The sequence below is a fragment of the Oncorhynchus mykiss genome, chromosome 17, assembly GCF_057628025.1.
Source record: "Oncorhynchus mykiss isolate SJ-2025 chromosome 17, ASM5762802v1, whole genome shotgun sequence".
NCBI classification, from domain to species: domain Eukaryota; kingdom Metazoa; phylum Chordata; class Actinopteri; order Salmoniformes; family Salmonidae; genus Oncorhynchus; species Oncorhynchus mykiss.
Window position 1 is genome coordinate 43,633,977 of NC_143038.1, and position 22,915 is coordinate 43,656,891.

At 43.0% G+C, this 22,915-nt stretch overlaps 1 protein-coding gene and 1 pseudogene across 2 annotated transcripts; one reads left to right on the forward strand and one right to left on the reverse strand.

The window, feature by feature from the left end:
- Positions 1 to 39: 39 nt before the first annotated feature.
- On the forward strand, positions 40 to 16,649 carry LOC110494256 (exportin-2). Of its 2 annotated transcripts, none has more exons than XM_021569189.3 (25): positions 40 to 189; positions 1,092 to 1,182; positions 1,336 to 1,478; positions 1,589 to 1,690; positions 1,889 to 2,034; positions 2,145 to 2,235; positions 2,401 to 2,508; positions 2,625 to 2,717; positions 2,822 to 2,989; positions 3,285 to 3,414; positions 3,545 to 3,610; positions 3,721 to 3,923; positions 5,346 to 5,430; positions 5,538 to 5,599; positions 5,729 to 5,865; positions 6,070 to 6,173; positions 6,363 to 6,460; positions 8,223 to 8,373; positions 8,575 to 8,783; positions 8,943 to 9,040; positions 9,139 to 9,224; positions 14,236 to 14,317; positions 14,631 to 14,777; positions 14,859 to 15,090; positions 15,773 to 16,649. In XM_021569189.3, exons 2-25 carry the CDS (start codon positions 1,098 to 1,100, stop codon positions 15,860 to 15,862), a joined length of 2,916 nt encoding a protein of 971 aa, XP_021424864.3. In that variant the 5' UTR covers positions 40 to 189; positions 1,092 to 1,097; the 3' UTR covers positions 15,863 to 16,649. The 2 variants fall into 2 exon arrangements, with proteins under 2 accessions (XP_021424864.3, XP_090061810.1); XM_090205684.1 differs by lacking the exon at positions 40 to 189 and adding an exon at positions 826 to 980.
- A 237-nt stretch (positions 16,650 to 16,886) lies between these two features.
- Positions 16,887 to 21,186, reverse strand: LOC149976046 (retinol dehydrogenase 10-like; annotated as a pseudogene).
- Between the last annotated feature and the right edge of the window lie 1,729 nt (positions 21,187 to 22,915).

The following is a 22,915-nucleotide window of genomic DNA, read 5'->3' on the forward strand; positions in this document are numbered from 1 at the left end:
CCATTCACTCCCTTTCAAGTGCACAGGGGCGTGTCTAGCGTGGTTTTCCAAACTTATTTTGCGCATGCCCTGTACACATACCGCGCAGTCAGTGGCTTGAGATTTCTTTAAACAAGCTAACGTTAGTCAGGCAGCAGCGAATCATACAACAGCACATACCGGCTGAGAGACAACTCAAAGCAAGAGAAGGTATAACATCTCACCGCTGAATCAAATTATACAGTTTAATGTACATTACTGGCTTGTTTGTAGAAAGACGGAAAACTGCGGTAGCCGTTTCTAATTTGCCCATCGTGGATAATTTAGCATCAGCAAACATTTACTAGTAGAACAATGTCACTGCGATACTTGCTAGCTATTCACGTTTAGTTATCTAGCCAGCTGTGTTCCCTTAACAGAAAATGAATTGTTGCAGAAAGGGCTATCTGGCCTAACCAAGTGTAACACAATATCATCTCGCTAGCTACTAACGTACAAGTCGTGAGAAGACGTTCAAAGTTAGCCTACCAGACCGCTATGGCTAGTTGGCTACCAAACTATCTAGCTAACTTGCGCAGTCATTAAGTGAACTTGCTGTGATTTACTTACTCCGTAGCTACGTTTTATATCCTCGAAACAAGTGTTGGATATTTGAGATATAAGCAACCTGCCCTACAGTTGACCTAAAGTATTGAAACTGAAGTATTTTGAATCAGCATCACCATGCCAGAGTACCATGCTAATTTAGCTAGCTAACGGCATCCCGCAAAGTCCTTCCCTAGATTTACTGTGAGTGGGTAAAGTGTCTGACGTAGAGGAAAATAACGAATTTCATTGGAGCACAAAGGTTGTCATTTTAAAATTGTATTCCAAACATGTGTCACACGGACGGCAAAGATGGGCTAACATTTTCTAGCTTTAGGCCAAAGTATTTGTCAGTACCTGGTGTTTTAGTGATGTATCGCGAGCTAGTATGACTTACTCAATCATATATTGATCGGGTGAATGTAACATTTGCGTTTTTTTTGTCAATAACTTTTCATGAGCTTGTAGCGAAGACAATCAGTTAATGGTACTAGTCACTAACGAATTGATTTTGACCATATTTCCAGGGCACCATGGAGCTAAATGATGGAAACCTTCAGACCCTCACAGAATTTATGCGCAAAACTCTGGACCCAGATCCATCCGTAAGACGTCCAGGTATGGGAGCTCAGAGTAGAATGCTTGTTAATTTTAAAATACTCATGCCCTGATCAGTCATGGTAGCAATAAACATATACAATGATATATACTTGAGCAGTTATGTACAATTTTCCAGTGCTTGACTGGAATGTTCTTATTTCCCTCTTCCAGCTGAAAAATTTCTTGAGTCAGTTGAAGGGAACCAGAATTACCCAATATTGCTGCTTACATTGTTGGAGAAATCCCAAGACAATGTGATCCGGGTGTGTGCAGCTGTCACCTTCAAAAATTACATCAAGAGGAACTGGCGCATAGTAAGTTAGTGGTGGTGGCCTGAATATTGGAACAAATGTTATGGGTTGTGCAAGTATTGTTGTCCCAATGTTGGCATGACAAGTGTTACTTTGTATTCTGTCTTTTTCAGATTGAAGACGAACCCAACAAAATCTCAGATCCGGACCGAACCACGATCAAGGCCAACATTGTGAATTTGATGCTGAGCAGCCCTGAACAGATTCAGAAACAGGTATGTCTTCACATGAGTCAAGACCTGTTACCTGTTCATCTACTCTAAATCAAAGTCAGTGGGCTGGTGCTTGTTTTGAGTTTCATGAGGTTCTTGGAATCCATGGTTTCCCAATCCTTTAGAATAATACATGAAAACAATCAAAAGGGAGATTTGTAGAGATGGTTCAGTTTTTCTGTATTTACTGTTCTTCTACAGTTGAGTGATGCCATCAGCATCATCGGTAGAGAGGACTTCCCTCAGAAATGGCCGGACCTCCTGACAGAGATGGTGACCCGCTTCCAGAGCGGAGACTTCCACATCATTAACGGAGTGCTCCGAACCGCACACTCACTTTTCAAGAGGTAAACCATCATGAGCATGACACGTGGCCCTATAATGATAGGTGTCATAGTAAATCATGTCTTTGTGGTTCATTTTGAAAGATATTAACACTGATCATCTGTTTTCCCAGGTATCGACATGAGTTTAAGTCAAATGAGCTATGGCTGGAGATTAAGCTGGTGTTGGACACATTTGCGAATCCACTGACTGAACTCTTCAAGGTTAGTGGTGGATTGGTTTCAGAGTTAATCAACTTGAACAATTGAAGTGTATTTCAAGTAAAAACAACATGTCTGGAAATTGTTGCTTGCCGTCCCTTTGTAGTACCTTAATTATTCAGACATGGGAAGACATTGTCTGCTATTAATGTCTATTGTTTTTTTCAGGCCACCATTGAGCTGTGTCAGACCCATGCGACGGACATCAATGCTTTGAAGATCCTCTTCTCGTCCCTTACTCTGATCTCAAAGCTTTTCTACAGTCTCAACTTTCAGGTGCGTCCCCCCCTGCCTCTTACCTGCTTTATGCCCACAAGGACTTGCTGTATTTAAATGTGGTGCTTTTTTACTGGAGTTATCTCATTCTTCCATCTTTGTCCCTGCCTTCACAGGACCTTCCAGAGTTATTTGAGGACAACATGGAGACCTGGATGTCTAATTTCCATAACTTGTTGACCTTGGATAACAAGCTACTACAAACAGATGTGCGTGGACCTGGTGATTAACAGCACTTTCACTGTAAGATGTTCAAGTGGCTATTAATGAATCAGTTGATTAAACTTGTGATACGGTATTTTCCTCCCAACAGGATGAAGAGGAGGCAGGTCTTCTGGAGCTGCTCAAGTCTCAGATCTGTGACAACGCTGCTCTGTACGCCCAGAAGTACGATGAAGAATTCCAGCCTTACCTGCCTCGGTTTGTCACCGCTATCTGGAACCTGCTGGTCTCCACTGGCCAGGAGGTCAAGTATGACCTGGTGAGACTGCTGATACATTCATGTAGCTTATCAATAGATCATGTTGACCACCTGCTAATATGTTTGCTTGGGGCGGCAGGTAGCCTAGTGGTTAGAGCGTAGGACTTGTAACTGAAAGGTTGCATAATCGAATCCCCGAGCTGACAAGGTAAAAATCTGTCATTCTGCCCCTGAACAAGGCAGTTAACCCGCTGTTCCTATGCCGTCATTGAAAATAGGAATTTGTTCTTAACTGACTTGCCTAGTTAAATAAAGGTAAAATAATATGTTTGCTCCTTTTATGTTTGTGACGTAGCTTGTGAGCAATGCTATTCAGTTCCTGGCATCTGTGTGTGAAAGGCCCCATTACAAGCATCTGTTTGAGGACCAGAACACACTCACCAGCATCTGTGAGAAGGTCATTGTGCCCAACATGGAGTTCAGAAGTGAGTTTAGACTGAAACAGTATCTTGGGGATGAATGGCTACATGACTGTTTCTGCTCTTGCCATTGTACATTAATGGCAACGATTTGCATAATGGTCTTTGATACTGATACATAGATTTCTGTCTCTAGGCGCTGATGAGGAGGCCTTTGAGGATAACTCTGAGGAATATATCCGAAGAGATCTTGAAGGATCAGGTAAAAACATTTTTTTAAACTCAAGGCCAAAATTGAACTGGAGGATTGTTGAAGTTTAGGTATTCAAGGCACACTGATATTCACCACTCGGTTCTGTCTCCTTCCTGCAGACATAGACACTCGGCGCAGGGCTGCTTGTGACTTGGTGAGAGGCCTGTGTAAGTTCTTTGAGGGCCCGGTCACAGCCATCTTTTCTGGCTATGTCAACTCCATGCTTGGGGAGTATGCCAAGAATCCAGGGGTGAACTGGAAGCACAAAGACGCTGCCATCTACCTGGTCACATCTCTGGCCTCAAAAGCCCAGACAGCAAAGGTATGATTAGGTCATTATGCCTATTGTATTTGGGTCTGTTTGTGACATCTGATGGGTTATACAGTTGAAGTCCGAAGTTTACATACATTTAAACTCAGTTTTTCAAAATTCCTGACATTTAATCCTAGTACAAATTCCCTGTCTAAGGTCAGTTAGGATCAACACTTTATTTTAAGAATGTGAAATGTCAGAATAATAGTAGAGTGAATTCATTATTTCAGCTTTTATTTCTTTCAACGCTTTCCCAGTGGGTCAGAATTGGATCAAATGTTTTGGGTAGCCTTCCACAAGCTTCCCACAATAAGTTGGGTGAATTTTGGCCCATTCCTCCTGACAGAGCTGGTGTAACTGAGTCAGGTTTATAGGCCACCTTGCGCGCACAAGCTTTTTCAGTTCTGCCCACAAATGTTCTATAGGATTGAGGTCAGGGCTTTGTGATGGCCACTCCAATACCTTGACTTTGTTGTCCTTAAGACATTTTGCCACAACTTTGGAAGTATGCTTGGGGTCATTGTCCATTTGGAAGACCCATTTGCTACCAAGCTTTAACTTCCTGACTGATGTCTTGAGATGTTGCTTCAATATATCCACATCATTTTCCTCCATGATGCCATCTATTTTAAGTGCACCAGTCATTCCTGCAGCAAAGCACCTCCACAACATGATGCTGCCACCCCTGTGTTTCACGGTTGGGATGGTGTTCTTCGGCTTGCAAGCCTCCCCTTTTCCTCCAAACATAACGATGGTCATTCTGGCCAAACAGTTCTATTTTTGTTTCATCAGACCAGGGGACATTTCTCCAAAAAGTACGATCTTTGTTCCCGTGTGCAGTTGCAAACCGTAGTCTGGCTTTTTATGGTGGTTTTGGAGCAGTGGCTTCTTCCTTGCTGAGCGGCCTTTCAGGTTATGTCGATATAGGACTTGTTTTACTGTAGATATAAATACTTTTGTACCTGTTTCCTCCAGACTCTTCACAAGGTCCTTTGCTGTTGTTGTGGGATTGATTTGCACTTTTCGCACCTAAATACGTTCATCTCTAGGAGACGGTATGATGGTATGCGTGGTCCCAAGGTGTTTATACTTGCGTACTATTGTTTGTACAGATGAACATGGTACCTTCAGGCATTTGGAAATTGCTCCCAAGAATGAACCATACTTGTGGATGTCTACCATTTTTTTTCTGCTGTCTTGGCTGATTTCTTTTGATTTTCCCATGATGTCAAGCAAATAGGCACTGAGTTTGAAGGTAGGCCTTGACATGCATCCACAGGTGCACCTCCAATTGACTCAAATGATGTCAATTAGCCTATCAGAAGCTTCTAATGATGCCAACCTAAGTGTATAAACTTCTGACTTCAAGTGTAAATATTATTGCAGTAGAGACATTGAGCAAATTACACAGACAAAATGTTTCTTTTTCAGCATGGTATCACGCAAGCTAATGAGTTGGTGAACCTTACAGAATTCTTTGTGAACCACATTCTCACAGACCTCAAATCCCAGAACGGTAAATATGAAGTTGAACTTAAAAACAAACAATGAATTAACCATCACAGCTGTGGATTGCTTTATAGCTGCACTTTTATGGAACATGTTTACTCTGTTCTATTATAGTCAATGAGTTCCCAGTGTTGAAGGCTGATGCCATCAAATATGTCATGATCTTCAGGAGTCAGGTATGATTTTGTTTTCTCTACCCTCTGAAAAAATTCATTCTCACGAGTTCAGCTCATTTACTAAGGGTTGACGTCAACGCTTGCAGGGGCCCGTGAATAACCAGTCCTCGGTCCCCTCTTGTCTTCCAGCTGCCCAAAGAGCAGCTGCTGCAGGCTGTCCCTCTGCTGGTGGCCCACCTGCAGGCAGAGAGCACGGTAGAGCACACCTACGCTGCCCATGCACTGGAGAGACTCTTCACCATGAGGGGCCCCAACAACTCTACTCTGTGAGTAGTAACCATCTATACTTAGATAATTAAATAAAGACTTTGTCTTTTCCAACACCACACTACACAAATATAATCAACTATACACCACATCCATAGTAGTTTGTTTGTTAATAAAACTTTGGTCATTACCAATAACCTTAGTTTGTAACTTTTGGTGCCTCATGTCAGTAGTGATTAATCATCTGTTATCGTATGTTTCAGTATCACTCCTGCAGAGATGGCCCCCTTCACAGAACAGCTGCTAAACAACCTGTTCAAGGCTCTGGCTCTGCCTGGCTCCTCAGAGAATGAATATGTCATGAAAGGTACTTGAGTTTGAGTGTTACATGCTCTGCTTATAACTTCTATGGCTTTCATTGTATTTTTAACTATCTGTCCTTTTGCTTAATGTCGTCACGGAGGACCTAATGTCACCTTTTAAGGTTGCAGACAACGTTTTTCAGTGTGTACTGATCCTTGTCCTCCACCCAGACTTCTCCTTTATTCTCTTCCAGCCATCATGCGCAGCTTCTCCCTCCTGCAGGAGGCCATCGTGTCTTACATCCCCACTCTGATTGGCCAGCTCACTCACAAGCTCCTGCTGGTCAGCAGGGTAGGTCACACACATCTCTTGTCTGCATTGCTGTGGATGCATGTACATATGAGCTGACTTGCATTGTCTAAAGGCATCCGGAAACACAGGTTCGGTTTGCTCCTTGCAGAACTTGGCTAGGCGTAATTCATGTCTGTTCTCGCATGCTCCCTTAAAATACCTTCACTTCAAAACAAGAAAAAAATGGGCAATATTACGGTTTGTCCCGCTTGAGACGCTAGTACACTTCCAAAAAATCGTCTCTAAATTTATCTAAGATTAACAACTCAAGAAATCTGTAATAAATTGACACTTGTCGAGGACGTTTTAGTCGTGCAATTTTACATCTAACTATGATGTTTAGTGCAGTATTTCTCAAGTGAATAAAATGCATGAAAAATAGTCGTCTATCATTGAATGACAAACACTTAATTAACAAATCTCTACTGTTGCCAATCACAGATGAAGGGGCGTGGACTACTGAACTTCGACTTGCCTCAAGATAAACAGCTGGGAATAAATTGCCGAACACCAAAATGTCACAATTTCGCCATAACATACAGTGCCTTCGGAAAATATTCAGACCCATTTTGTTACGTTAAAGCCTTATTCTAAAATGGATTAAATCAATAAAAATCCTCAGAAATCTACACACAATACCCCATGACGACAAAGCGAAAACGGGTTTTAGAAGTTTTGGCACATTTATAAAAAATAAAAAACAACATTCCTTATTTACAGAAGTATTCAGACCCTTTGCTATAAGACTTGAAATTGAGCTCGGGTGCATCCTGTTTCCATTGATCGTCCTTGAGATGTTTCTACAACTTGATTGTAGTCCACCTGTGGTAAATTAAATTAATTGAACGTGATTTGGAAAGGCACACACATGTCTATACAAAGCCCCACAGAACAAAAACCAAGCCATTAGGTTGAAGGAATTGTCCGTAGAGCTCTGAGACAAGATTTTGTCGAGGCACAGATCTGGGGAAGGGTACCAAAACATTTCTGGAGCATTGAAGGTCCCCAAGAACAGTGGCCTCCATCATTCTTAAATGTAAGAAGTTTGGAACCACCAAGACTCTTCCTAGAACTGGCTGCCCGGCCAAATTGAACAATCGGGGGAGAAGGGCCTTGGTCAAGGAGGTGACCAAGAACCCGATGGTCTCTCTGACAGAGCGCTAAAGTTCCTCTGTGGAGATGGGAGAACCTTCCAGAAGGACAACCATCTCTGCAGCACTCCACCAATCAGGCCTTTATGGAAGAGTGGCCAGACGGAAGCTAGTCCTAAGGCACATGAAAGCCCACTTGGAGTTTGCCAAAAAGGCACCTAAAGACTCAGACCATGAGAAACAAGATTCTCTGGTCTGATGAAACCAAGATTGAACTCTGGCCTGAATGCCAAGAGTCACGTCTGGAGGAAATCTGGCACCATCGATAGTTACATATCAGGATATTATTAGTATCGTATTTGAAAATATCGCCATACAATTATTGCGCTACTTGGATGTACCAAGTACAAGAACGCCAGTATTTTTGCTTCATAGCTTGTTCTCCATCTTTTTAAATAGGGGGCCAATTTGTTTTCAGCACTTTTTTATATTTCTGTGACTGTCTCTCTTGTCCCTCTGCAGCAGATATATGATGAGCATTGTGTTTGGAACATTGAATCGCTATATAATCGCAATAAATATCGTATTGGCACGTAAGTGCTGTGATATCGTATCGTGAGGTCCATGGCAATTTCCAGCCCTGGTATTTACCTGTATCATGTCTCTTCCAGAACCCCAGCAAGCCTCACTTTAACCACTACCTGTTTGAGTCCCTGTGCCTGTCCATCCGTATCACCTGCAAGGCCAACACAACCACTGTGGGCAGCTTCGAGGAGGCCCTCTTCCCAGTCTTCACTGAGATCCTACAGAATGATGTACAGGGTATGTGGCTGTACCCTAGAAAGAAGCAGGCTATAGAAGTTCATGTTGAGCTTAAGATGCCTGTCTGACTAGAACATGCCTAGGAAACTGAGTAGGTGGATGAAGGGGTTGAAAAGCCATCCTCTGAATCGCATGGATGCCGTGTTGTTGGCAAACTACACATTGCCCTTCTTACATCAAATGTCCCGCTTCCTGTTGCAGAGTTTGTGCCGTACGTGTTCCAGGTGATGTCCCTTCTTCTGGAGATCCACACCAGCTCCATCCCCAACTCCTACATGGCCCTTTTCCCCCACCTGCTGCAGCCTGTACTGTGGGAACGCACTGGCAACATTCCCCCTCTGGTGCGCCTGCTTCAAGCATATCTGGAGAAGGGGGGAGCCACCATAGCCAGCTCTGCTGCTGACAAAATAGTGAGTTACAGCTGGGGGTATGTAAATGGTAAGATGACTCTTACTGTAATAAGAGGAGTCTTACTGTACTTTTCTGCAACCTCCTGTCTTAATCTACCTGTTGATGCATGCAATTAGTTAGTTGTGATAATCTGATGTTAAAGTGCTCTCCCTATACAGCCTGGCCTGCTAGGAGTCTTCCAGAAGCTCATAGCCTCCAAGGCCAATGACCACCAAGGTTTCTACCTGATGAACAGTATCATAGAGCACATGCCGACGTGAGTCAACAGCCTCCACCTCTGTCTTCTAACGGTGAACTTTGTGTGTAGTTGACATGGGGGCTGTATCATGAGTTATTTTGTTCACTCCCTCTCAGGGAGTCCATTGTTCAGTACAGGAAACAGATCTTCATCCTGCTCTTCCAGAGACTGCAGAGCTCCAAAACCACCAAGTTCATCAAGAGTGAGTATAGCTTAAATTTTTTTTGGCATGTTTATTTAACTTCTTTGGATAGGGGGCAGCATTTTGGATGAAAAGCGTGCCCAGAGTAAACTGCCGCCTCCTCAGTCCCAGATAACTAATATATGCATATTATTAGTAGTATTGGATAGAAAACACTCTGAAAGTTTCTAAAACAGTTTGAATTATGTCTGTGACTATAAAATAACTCATATGGCAGGCAAAAACCTGAGGAAGAAATCCAAACCAAGTGGGAAATCTGAGGTTTGTGGTTTTTAAACTCAGCCCCTGTTGAAGTTAGTGGGCTATTGGTTGTTGCACTACCTAAGACTTCCACTAGATGTCAACAGTCTTTAGGAACTTGTTTGAGGCTTCTACTATGAAGGGGGGCTGAATGAGAGGGGAATGAGTCCGAGGTCTGCCAGCAGCCTCGATCTTAGTCACGCGCATTCACATGAGGCAGCTCTCGTTCCATTGCTTTTCTACAGACAATGTAATTCTCCGGTTGGAACATTATTGAACATTTATGATAACATCCTAAAGATTGATTCTATACATAGTTTGATATGTTTCTACAGCCAGTAATATAACTTTTAGAAATTTTCGTCCGAGCATTCTGCTGGACTTGAATGCGTTTCGATTTGTTTACCAAACGCCCTAACAAAAGGAGGTATATGGACATAAATTATGAACTTTATCGAACAAATCAAACATACACGGATGGTTGCCATGGCGCCGACAGATGGCCGCCTCGCTTCGTGTTCCTAGGAAACTATGCAGTTTTTAGTTTTTTTACGTCTTATTTCTTACATTAGTACCCCAGGTCATCTTAGGTTTCATTACATACAGTCGAGAAGAACTACTGAATATAAGATCAGCGTCAACTCACCATCAGTACAACCAAGAATATGATTTTTGTGAAGTGGATCCTGTGTTCTGCCTTTCAACCAGGACAACGGAATGGATCCCAGCCGGCGACCCAAAAAAACGACTCCGTAAAAGAGGGAAACGAGGCGGTCTTCTGGTCAGACTCCGGAGACGGGCACATCGTGCACCACTCCCTAGCATTCTTCTCGCCAATGTCCAGTCTCTTGACAACAAGGTTGATGAAATCCAAGGGTAGCATTCCAGAGGGACATCAGAGACTGTAACGTTCTTTGCTTCACGGAAACATGGCTCACTGGAGAGACGCTATCGGAGGCGGTGCAGCCAGCGGGTTTCTCCACGCATCGCCCCGACAGGAACAAACATCTTTCTGGTAAGAAGAGGGGCGTGGGCGTATGCCTTATGGCTAACGAGACGTGGTGTGATCACAGAAATATACAGGAACTCAAATCCTTCTGTTCACCTGATTTTAGAATTCCTCACAATCAAATGGCGACCGCATTATCTACCAAGAGAATTCTCTTCGATTATAATCACAGCCGTATATATTCCCCCCCCCCCCCCCCAAGCAGACACATCGATGGCTCTGAACGAACTTTATTTGACTCTTTGCAAACTGGAATCATACATCCTGAGGCTGCATTCATTGTAGCTGGGGATTTTAACAAGGCTAATCTGAAAACAAGACTCCCTAAATTGTATCAACATATCGATTGCGCAACCAGGGCTGGAAAAACATTGGATCATTGTTATTCTAACTTCCGCGATGCATATAACGCCCTGCCCCACCCTCCTTTTGGAAAAGCTGACCACGACTCCATTTTGCTGATCCCTGCCTACAGACAGAAACTAAAACAAGAAGCTCCCACGCTGAGGTCTGTCCAACGCTGGTCCGACCAAGCTGATAAAACACCAAGACTGCTTCCATCACGTGGACTGGGATATGTTTCGTATTGCGTAAAATAACATTGACGAATACGCTGATTCGGTGTGTGAGTTCATTAGAACGTGCGTTGAAGATGTCATTCCCATAGCAACGATTTAAAACATTCCCTAACCAGAAACCGTGGATTGATGGCAGCATTCGCGTGAAACTGAAGGCGCAAACCACTGCTTTTAATCAGGGCAAGGTGACTGGTAACATGACCTAATACAAACAGTGCAGCTATTCCCTCCGCAAGGCTATCAAGCAAGCTAAGCGTCAGTATAGAGACAAAGTAGAATCTCAATTCAACGGCTCAGACACGAGGTATGTGGCAGGGTCTACAGTCAATCACGGACTACAAGAAGAAAACCAGCCCAGTCACGGACCAGGATGTCTTGCTCCCAGGCAGACTAAACTTTTTTGCCCGCTTTGAGGACAATACAGTGCCACTGACACGGCCTGCAACGAAAACATGCGGACTCTCCTTCACTGCAGCCGAGGTGAGTAAAACATTTAAACGTGTTAACCCTCGCAAGGCTGCAGGCCCAGACGGCATCCCCAGCCGCGCCCTCAGAGCATGCAAAGACCAGCTGGCCGGTGTGTTTACGGACATATTCAATCAATCCCTATACCAGTCTGCTGTTCCCACATGCTTCAAGAGGGCCACCATTGTTCCTGTTCCCAAGAAAGCTAAGGTAACTGAGCTAAACGACTACCGCCCCGTAGCACTCACTTCCGTCATCATGAAGTGCTTTGAGAGACTAGTCAAGGACCATATCACCTCCACCCTACCTGACACCCTAGACCCACTCCAATTTGCTTACCGCCCAAATAGGTCCACAGACGATTCAATCTCAACCACACTGCACACTGCCCTAACCCATCTGGACAAGAGGAATAACTATGTGAGAATGCTGTTCATCGACTACAGCTCGGCATTCAACACCATAGTACCCTCCAAGCTCGTCATCAAGCTCGAGACCCTGGGTCTCGACCCCGCCCTGTGCAACTGGGTACTGGACTTCCTGACGGGCCGCCCCCAGGTGGTGAGGGTAGGCAACAACATCTCCACCCCGCTGATCCTCAACACTGGGGCCCCACAAGGGTGCGTTCTGAGCCCTCTCCTGTACTCCCTGTTCACCCACGACTGCGTGGCCACGCACGCCTCCAACTCAATCATCAAGTTTGCGGACGACACAACAGTGGTAGGCTTGATTACCAACAATGACGAGACGGCCTACAGGGAGGAGGTGAGGGCCCTCGGAGTGTGGTGTCAGGGAAATAACCTCACACTCAACGTCAACAAAACTAAGGAGATGATTGTGGACTTCAGGAAACAGCAGAGGGAACACACCCCTATCCACATCGATGGAACAGTAGTGGAGAGGGTAGTAAGTTAAGTTCCTCGGCATACACATCACAGACAAACTGAATTGGTCCACTCACACAGACAGCATTGTGAAGAAGGCGCAACAGCGCCTCTTCAACCTCAGGAGGCTGAAGAAATTTGGCTTGTCACCAAAAGCACTCAAACTTCTACAGATGCACAATCGAGAGCATCCTGGCGGGCTGTATCACCGCCTGGTACGGCAACTGCTCCGCCCACAACCGTAAGGCTCTCCAGAGGGTAGTGAGGTCTGCACAACACATCACCGGCATCAAACTACCTGCCCTCCAGGACACCTGCACCACCCGATGCCACAGGAAGGCCATAAAGATCATCAAGGACAACAACCACCCGAGCCACTGCCTGTTCACCCCGCTATCATCCAGAAGGTGAGGTCAGTACAGGTGCATCAAAGCTGGGACCGAGAGACTTAAAAACAGCTTCTATCTAAAGGCCATCAGACTGTTAAACAGCCACCACTAACATTGAGTGGCTGCTGCCAACACACTGACTCAACTCCAGCCACTTTAATAATGGGAAATGATGGGAAATATATCACTAGCCACTTTAAACAATGCTACCTAATATAATGTTTACATACCCTACATTATTCATCTCATATGTATACGTATATACTGTACTCTATATCATCTACTGCATCCTTATGTAATACATGTATCACTAGCCACTTTAACAATGCCACTTTGTTTACATACTCATCTCATATGTATATACTGTACTCGATACCATCTACTGTATCTTAACTATGCTGCTCTGTACCATCACTCATCCATATATCTTTATGTACATATTCTTTATCCCCTTACACTGTCTATAAGACAGTAGTTTTGGAATTGTTAGTTAGATTACTTGTTGGTTATTACTGCATTGTCGGAACTAGAAGCACAAGCATTTCGCTACACTCGCATTAACATCTGCTAACCATGTGTGTATGTGACAAATAAAATTTGATTTGATTTTATATTGTGGAACTGGGATTCCTGGGAGTGCATTCTGATGATCATCAAAGGTAAGTGAATATTTATAATGCCATTTCTGACTGTTGACTGCGCAACATGGCGGGTATTTCTTTTGGCTTTTTGGGCTCTGAGCGCCGTACTCAGATTATGCTTTATCCGTAAACCTTTTTGGAAATCTGACACAGCGGTTGCATTAAGGAGATGTTTATCTAAAGTTCCATGCATAACACTTGAATTTTCATCAACATTTTATAATGAGTATTTCTGTGAATTGATGTGGCTCTGTAAAATCACCACATGTTTTGGAACTACTGAACATAACACGCCAATGTAAAATTAGATTTTTGGATATAAATATGCACTTTATCGAACAAAACATACATGTATTGTATAACATGAAGTTCTATGAGTGTCATCTGAAGATCATCAAAGGTTAGTGATTCATTTTATCTCTTTGTGCTTTTTGTGACTCCTCTTTGGCTGGAAAAATGGCTGGGTTTTTCTGTGACTTGGTGTTGACCTAACATAATCGTTTGCTTTACAGCGAAAGCTCCACATTTTGGATATTAGACACTGGCTGGTTTAATGAGAATGTTATCTTTAAAATGGTGCCTAATACTTGTATGTTTGAGATTTCTGTTGATTTGTATTTGGCGCCCTGCAATTTCATTGGCTGTGTTCCCAGACAGGTTAAGAAGTATAATTGAAACTGCACCCACATCCTCTTTGTTATGCTAGCACAACAGGAGTGTGTAGGGTTATATTAACCTAGTTTTAGAATGAGCTCTCTGATCTCTCAATGCTGCACATTTTCACAGGCCCTCCTATTTTCCACAGGCTTCATGGTGTTTATCAATCTTTATGGTGTCAAGTACGGAGCCATTGCTCTGCAGGAGATTTTTGACAGCATACAGCCAAAGTAAGTATCTCTTGTCAGATTAAATGAGACTGACCGTTGACACGTTTGATTCAGTTTATGTCCATTAGTGTAGCCTTGGAACGGAGTGTGCAGATGACTCATTTACATTGATCTGCATACATGCCAGTCAGTTGTCCCTTTTGGCTTTTAAAGGCCAACCATGTCCTCGTACTGCATTACACACACTTGCATGGCATGTTAGGCTGAGCTCGGAATGTTTTATCATATTCCATATTATAGGCCTTCATAAATGATAAAAGATAAGAACCACGTGGAGAGGTATTCTCAGTGCTGAGTCTAATTTCTCTTGTAGGATGTTTGGCATGGTGCTGGAGAAGATAGTCATTCCAGAGGTGCAGAAAGTGTCTGGACCAGTGGAGAAGAAGATCTGTGCTGTGGGCATCACCAAGATCCTCACTGAGTGCCCTGCCATGATAGATACTGAGTACACCAAACTCTGGTGAGAAACTGTCCTGGAATATTATTACACTTTGCAGTGTTTTTACTAAATTAATGGCCTGCTAAATTGTTTGTTCTTTAGGACCCCCCTGCTTCAGGCCCTCATTGGGCTATTTGAGCTACCAGAGGATGATAGCATCCCTGATGACGAGCACTTCATTGACATAGAGGACACACCCGGTTACCAGACTGCTTTCTCCCAGCTGGCCTTTGCTGGGAAGAAGGAGCACGACCCCATCGGCGATGTGGTCAGCAACCCCAAGATCCTGCTAGCGCAGTCTCTCCACAAGCTCTCTACTGCATGTCCCGGACGGGTAAGTTGATTTATTGAAATGCAGTGGGCCTCTTGACTAAATCACTCCCTTATAGCAGGAACAACTACACAGCAAGACTCCAAGAGAGAGCTAATGCTAGCTAGCAAATTCTTTATTTTCACGTCCACCTTGTGTTCCAATCTTCTACTCTCATATGATTTTAGTCGGTCATTTTAAGCAAAACGACATGGTATGAAAGTTAAGTACCAACTGTCTTAGTGGTTAGTGTCCGTTCTGAGATTGGATGGTTGGCCTGATAGCAGGACGAGTCCAACCAAAGACTTTAAAATGGCTCCTAATGTCTGTTTGGCACTCAGAATTAATGAGTTGAATAGGGGGTACGACCTTGCGACAGACTAGTGTTCTTTCAAAGGGGTGTACTTGTACAACAAGCTGCCTCATACTACAGACACTAAAGATGGGTTCCTGTCTTATGGTGCATTCTGTCTCGGACAAGGCTTACTTATAAAAGTGAAGCCCCAGCTGACAGAGCCAGTCACCCAACCGAGCGTTGAAGGTGCTCTAGCCCAGCATAGACTGTGAGGCCCCGGGAATAGCAGAGCGGGGTGTAGTGTACAACATTTTGGCTTCTAGATTGCTAATGCCTCCCTGAATTATTTTTCTTTGAGTACTATATATGCTTTCAGTTGAGTGAATCTCTCCTGTTTTCCTCCCATGGCAGGTACCCTCTATGCTGAGCACCAGCCTGAACGCTGAGGCTCTCCAGTACCTGCAGGGTTACCTGCAGGCTGCCTCTGTACAGCTGGTGTGAAGATGGACACAGAAGCTTCCTCACTGACGCATAAGACACCACACTGCACAATAACTGGGCACTGTCGCCCATGGGCCACACTGGGACTGACTCATCAGGATTGAATGGACAAAACGAAGACTGATCAATTGACTTCTCATGGTGGATACTTGGACAATGGGTCAACATGTTCATCTACGAATTGGGATTTTTAAGGGTTTTTAAATGGTGTTAAAAGAAATGGAAGAGCAATAGTTTTTTTTGTTGGGGGGGTGGAGTTGTCTTTGTCCTTTATTGGCATGCTGTGCAGTTATGGAAAGTTGTGGAAGGTTGGCTTCACCAACACTCAACTTTGTGAATGTTATGCTTTGATATGACCAATATCTGCTTGTTTGTCGATTTTGCCATAATAACGACCTGTCATTGAACATACATTGACAACCCCGACCAACATCGACAGCACTCTGGAGTTAACTGGCTGAATTGGACTTCATGACTCTTTGCAGAATCAAATGAGAAGTATTTTTTTTCTTTGTCCATTTTTTTCAATAGTTGGATTTCCATTGTTTTTACTCTTATGGAGGACTGGTGGTCATGACCTCAAAATATAGGACTTAAAATGTTTCTCTGCATGTAGTTGCGCCTAGCATTGTCTTGGTTATGTCTGGTCTTGGTGCAGAAACGGTCTATAAATGTGAGTAAAGAGGATCTTGTATAAAACCTGAGGGGTTTTGCACTTTCAGTGAAAGTCATTGTGTACAGCCTCTTGATTAGCTGTGGCACCCAAATAAAAGAAAATCACACTTAATACACATTTCCATTTATTTTATTCACATGAATGGCAATTGATGCAGCAGATTGTTACCCTGACAACCTGTTATGAAGATTTTACAAGTTTATTAAAAAGTGATAACAGCTGCTATAATGCACTTTCTCACCCTTCAGATATCCTGTCAGGGTGTAGTAAGATTGTCTCAACTGACCCTTTGGTGTGCAGATGGTGTTGGTATTTGGTGACAACCCATTTGGGCAGGAAGGATTGGTCCTATGAGGATTTAGCATGGCTGTTGGTAGTGGCAGCCTTCTGCTCCATTGCCTTGATGAAGGGCAGCATGTACTTGTCACCTCACATGAAGCGGTACTTTGCAACGTTGGCCTCCCAAGGAAGCAGTCTATAGTTCAACATCTTTTGTCTAACTACTTTTTGGTCAAGGAAACATATCACGTGAGTTTATTTTTTTAAATTCAGGGTACTGAATGTACATAAAGCATAGTATGATGATCATGTGCTTGTCCCCAAGGATGGCAGCCAAGGCTGTCTGCACTGTGTCCAGGGTGGAGTTAAACCCTGCAGCTCCTTCCTGTTGAGTGTTCCAGAGAGCAAAAAGAGATGCAGTAGGTTCAATGGCACAGGTCATGGCATCATTGTGGAACTAGATGGCCAACAAGGGTGTCTTACCTCATCACGTAGCCAGCGAACATGCCAGTGTCGACAATATAAGGACAGACCTGTGTGGTTTTGATGCAGTCCAGGTCCTCTTCTGCCAGAAAACCATGGGTTAATGAAACCCCACCGCCCCAAATTTACTTGCACGGTAGTCCTGAGGGGTGAAAAGGAGAGAGTGCTACATATGTTGGCCTATAAACATTACTGATAGGGTTTGCAAAATAACTCTTGCTTGTTCCTCTATGGTGTCGAGCAGCCGAGTAGGGTCGGCTCCAGGCATAAGCGACATTAGGGACCCTGGCTGCTAGAGGGCCCCTGACCCCAAATAATTTTTTACAAATTGGGAGGGACTGTTGAGTTAGAATAGTAGAATATACAAGGCGCAAGTTTCAAGTTTGGTTGTGGATCAGCAGTTTTTCTCTTGTTTTGTCAGTCACTCAATAAGCCTTATCAATCTAAAAATGATCATCTGACAAGTTAGTCTAGCCAGGGGGGCCCAACCAAATCTCGAAGGCATTCTCATTCAGAACAGTTTGTGAATATATTATGATATTTGTGACATTTTGGACTTGGTAAAGTTTTATTTTGGCTGTTCATGCACACAAAAACATTTCTCAAGGCAAGCCAAAGTTTGGAAGCCGAAGTCTACACCCCTTCGTCGGTGATTGGTCAACAGTAGGGATTCGTTGATGAAGTGTTTGTCATTTAATGATAGACAACTCATTTTCATGCACATTTTTCACTTCAGAAATACTGCACCAAACATCCTAGTTGGATTTAAAATTGTGCAACTAAGATATCCTCCGAAAAAAAGGCCAAAATTAATGAAGTTCTTGAGTCATCTTAGATTAATTATATTTTGAGGAAGTGTATACTGGCTACTGTATTTCGATATGGACAAACAGTACTATTGGCACTTTTTTCTCATTTGTCAAGCAAAGGTATTTTCAAGCGAAGGTTGAATGTATGCGAGCGAGCACACTCGTTCAGTTCGTCTAGCCGAGTTTGGCTAGGCACCAACCGAACAGAAGGGAGTTTCTTTCATCAATAGATGCATGACAAATTGTATGATCATTCATCTTATCTGATATGGTTTACAACAACCCAACAGACATTTAAAGTACATTTAAGCATGAAGAGGAAACCAAGTAATGTCCAGTGCTCCAGTCTCACCTCTACACAGGCAGTGCTGAAGGGCACTTCCCCAGGGCACTTGCAATTGGGGCAGCAGGTAGCCTAGTGGTTAGAGCATTGGGCCAGTAACCAGAAGGTTGCTCAATCAAATCCTTGAGCTGACAAGGTAAGAATGTGTCATTCAGTTATCCCCCTGTTCCCTGGGTGCCGTGGATGTTGATTAAGGCAGCACCCCCCCCCCCCCCCCCCCCCACACCTCTCTGATTTAGAGGTGCTGGGGTAAATGTGGAAGACTGAATACATTCAGTTGGACAACTGTGGCCATGGTTCTTAGCTTTCATCTGAGGCAGAAAAATCCTTTGTCATCTGTTGAATGGAGCGGTAAAATCAGTTATCCCCAAATCCTTGCAGTAACCCTGGGCCACTGTTTAATACATGTAATTCTGAGGTGAGGTGTCACACATGAAAGAAAGGAACATGTAATAGGATGAATAGGCATTAGTTTTTCTGGAGCTTATCCATTTTTTGAGCACGGGACTAAGAAGATTCACATTCCATCATAATTGGTGGTGTGCCATTTTGGATTGCAGGGGTAAGTGGGGTAAGTGAAAACGTCTGAGGTGACATGCATGCCTTGAATTCAAGAGGCATGCATGTCATCAACTGACGTTACATATTCCACTTTTCACATTTCAGTGAGCAAACATTGTCTGCACAATTGCACACAGTGCACAAGTATAATGGTCGAGTTATGTCATTCAAAGAGATTTAATTCTGATTTTATTTCTAACACAGGCATTTTATCTGAGAATTTAATGTGAAATTAATGTGGTGCAGATACAGTGCCTTGCGAAAGTATTCGGCCCCCTTGAACTTTGCGACCTTTTGCCACATTTCAGGCTTCAAACATAAAGATATAAAACTGTATTTTTTTGTGAAGAATCAACAACAAGTGGGACATAATCATGAAGTGGAACGACATTTATTGGATATTTCAAACTTTTTTAACAAATCAAAAACTGAAAAATTGGGCGTGCAAAATTATTCAGCCCCTTTACTTTCAGTGCAGCAAACTCTCTCCAGAAGTTCAGTGAGGATCTCTGAATGATCCAATGTTGACCTAAATGACTAATGATGATAAATACAATCCACCTGTGTGTAATCAAGTCTCCGTATCAATGCACCTGCACTGTGATAGTCTCAGAGGTCCGTTAAAAGCGCAGAGAGCATCATGAAGAACAAGGAACACACCAGGCAGGTCCGAGATACTGTTGTGAAGAAGTTTAAAGCCGGATTTGGATACAAAAAGATTTCCCAAGCTTTAAACATCCCAAGGAGCACTGTGCAAGCGATAATATTGAAATGGAAGGAGTATCAGACCACTGCAAATCTACCAAGACCTGGCCGTCCCTCTAAACTTTCAGCTCATACAAGGAGAAGACTGATCAGAGATGCAGCCAAGAGGCCCATGATCACTCTGGATGAACTGCAGAGATCTACAGCTGAGGTGGGAGACTCTGTCCATAGGACAACAATCAGTCGTATATTGCACATCTGGCCTTTACGGAAGAGTGGCAAGAAGAAAGCCATTTCTTAAAGATATCCATAAAAAGTGTTGTTTAAAGTTTGCCACAAGCCACCTGGGAGACACACCAAACATGTGGAAGAAGGTGCTCTGATCAGATGAAACCAAAATTGAACTTTTTTTTTTTTTGGCGTAAAAGCAACACAGCTGAACACACCATCCCCACTGTCAAACATGGTGGTGGCAGCATCATGGTTTGGGCCTGCTTTTCTTCAGCAGGGACAGGGAAGATGGTTAAAATTGATGGGAAGATGGATGGAGCCAAATACAGGACCATTCTGGAAGAAAACCTGATGGAGTCTGCAAAAGACCTGAGACTGGGACGGAGATTTGTCTTCCAACAAGACAATGATCCAAAACATAAAGCAAAATCTACAATGGAATGGTTCAAAAATAAACATATCCAGGTGTTAGAATGGCCAAGTCAAAGTCCAGACCTGAATCCAATCGAGAATCTGTGGAAAGAACTGAAAACTGCTGTTCACAAATGCTCTCCATCCAACCTCACTGAGCTCGAGCTGTTTTGCAAGGGGGAATGGGAAAAAATGTCAGTCTCTCGATGTGCAAAACTGATAGAGACATACCCCAAGCGACTTACAGCTGTAATCGCAGCAAAAGGTGGCGCTACAAAGTATTAACTTAAGGGGGCTGAATAATTTTGCACGCCCAATTTTTCAGTTTTTGATTTGTTAAAAAAGTTTTAAATATCCAATAAATGTCGTTCCACTTCATGATTGTGTCCCACTTGTTGATTCTTCACAAAAAAATACAGTTTTATATCTTTATGTTTGAAGCCTGAAATGTGGCAAAAGGTCGCAAAGTTCAAGGGGGCCGAATACTTTCGCAAGGCACTGTAATTTCTGTAGTTTCACCCAGAAGAGCGCATGGCAGTTGACGAGGAGCTTCCTCTCCAGCAGCTCATCAGGACACTCCAGCAGCATTCATCCTACCACCCTGGTGTTGTTCACCAACATGGTGACATCGCCGACCTCGCGCCGCACCTGCTCAGTGGTCTCCAATATTCAACCAGCGGGAAAGCTCGACCGTGTAGGTTTGCGCCTGGGCCCCCAGTTCCCGGGCAAGCTTGGCATTCTGCTCGTTGGCTGCGGTGTTGCAGTCCCAGAGCTCAAGCTCAAAACCCTCTTTGGCAAACTCCAGAGCGAACAACTGACCCAGTGCAAGTCAAGCTTTATTTGTTGCTTTTCCGTGCTATGGTATGGGAAACCATATGCTTTATGGGCAAAAATGAATGGCAACTTATTGCCATTGGACAAACCATATACACAAAAGCAAATACCAACGATTTGGACGGCAGATCATCCAAAACGTATTGCAAATGGCATATGCCTAATGGACCATGCAATAAACCAAAAATCCTATAGATGGCGTGTGCGCTCTACCGTCAGAAACAATAACGCAAATGGACAGCAAGTAACATCTCAAGGGTAAAATTACAAATTTCAAAAGCATATTTGAAAGTAAGTTTTGCACTGTTTTCACATTTTCTTTGTTCTTTGTCAATGATCCATTACTAAAGAGCAGTTTGGATATAGTTTTGTCTTATTTTATGTGATTTTGTCCATAAGGCCTATGTTATGTCCATGTCAGGCATATAATACTTCAAATGGGCAAAATGTCCTCTTGTCACATTAAATTCTCCAAATGGGAAAAATGTCAGTTTGGAACATATGATCATAGGAAGTCAGGTTCCAAAACCAAAAGTCAGAGAACCATGTCCAAATGGCATATATAACATTCAAATGGTACATGTAAGTATTAATGTACCAAATCGGGGTGTTATGTCCATTTGCTACATATGATCATAGGAAGTCAGGTTCCAAACCCAAAAATCTGTGAACCATGCCCAAATGGCCTATATAATGACTAAATGGTATACAGTGAATTCGGAAAGTATTCAGACCCCTTTCCTTTTTCCACATTTTGTTAAGTTACAGCCTTATTCTAAAATGGATTAAATAAAAATGTTCCTCAGAAATCTACACACAATACCCCATAATGACAAAGCGAAAACAAGTTTTTAGACATTTTTGCAAATTTATAAAAAATAAAAAACTGAAATACCTTATACCTGTTTATTATCTATGCATAGTCACTTTACAAATGACCTCGACTAACCTGTACCCCCCCCCCCCCCCCACACACACACATTGACTGGGTACCAGTAACAGTCTATATATATCCACGTTATTTTTATGTCATTTTCTTGTGTTACTTTTTCAAATTTATTTTTCACTTTAGTTTTTTTAGTAAATATTTTCTTAACTCTATTGTATTGAACTGTATTGTTGATTAAGATCTTGTAAGTAAGCATTTCACGGTAAGGTAAGAATGCCTGTTGCATTCTGCGCATGTGACAAATACAATTTGATTTGAGTTTAAATGAATTTAACATAAATTATGTAGCCTAGGGTAGAAAGAGTAGTAGTACCCTATGAGGTTTTTCTGCAGCCCATACACTGAATACCAAATGTATTACAATGTCATGAGACAGACTTTTTAAATCATTAACTTATTAATAATAAGGAGAGAGTGCAGGAGAAAGTCAAATAAAAAGGCAAACGGGCAGACATCAGCTTTGGAGCGGATGCGGCATAATCAAACAGCGATGGACAGCAACAGCTGCTGAAAGTAATACATTTAAACAATTGTCTTAATTTTAATTCGACTTCACTAACCACAAGAAGGCTTTGTTTGAGCCTATTACAGATGCAATTATGCTATCCACAGATTTGTCAGTATAGACACATCCTCCAATACTGTCACCATGCAATCCGTAAAGTCTGAGAGGGGCTTGGTGTGTTTGGTTAAAACCAGGGCTCAAACTGAGTGAGGGTATGCCATAACCTTTCTTAAAGAAAAGGGAAAAAATAATACCTATTGTTATCTT

What these genes read in the sequence shown, in the direction of transcription:
- LOC110494256 (XM_021569189.3), top strand. Translation starts at nt 1,098, where the DNA reads ATGGAGCTAAATGATGGAAACCTTCAGACCCTCACAGAATTTATGCGC. An exon ending in AACCACCAAGTTCATCAAGA is followed by an intron (nt 9,225 to 14,235) that starts GTGAGTATAGCT and finishes TATTTTCCACAG; the next exon opens with GCTTCATGGTGTTTATCAAT. An exon ending in CTACTGCATGTCCCGGACGG is followed by an intron (nt 15,091 to 15,772) that starts GTAAGTTGATTT and finishes CTCCCATGGCAG; the next exon opens with GTACCCTCTATGCTGAGCAC.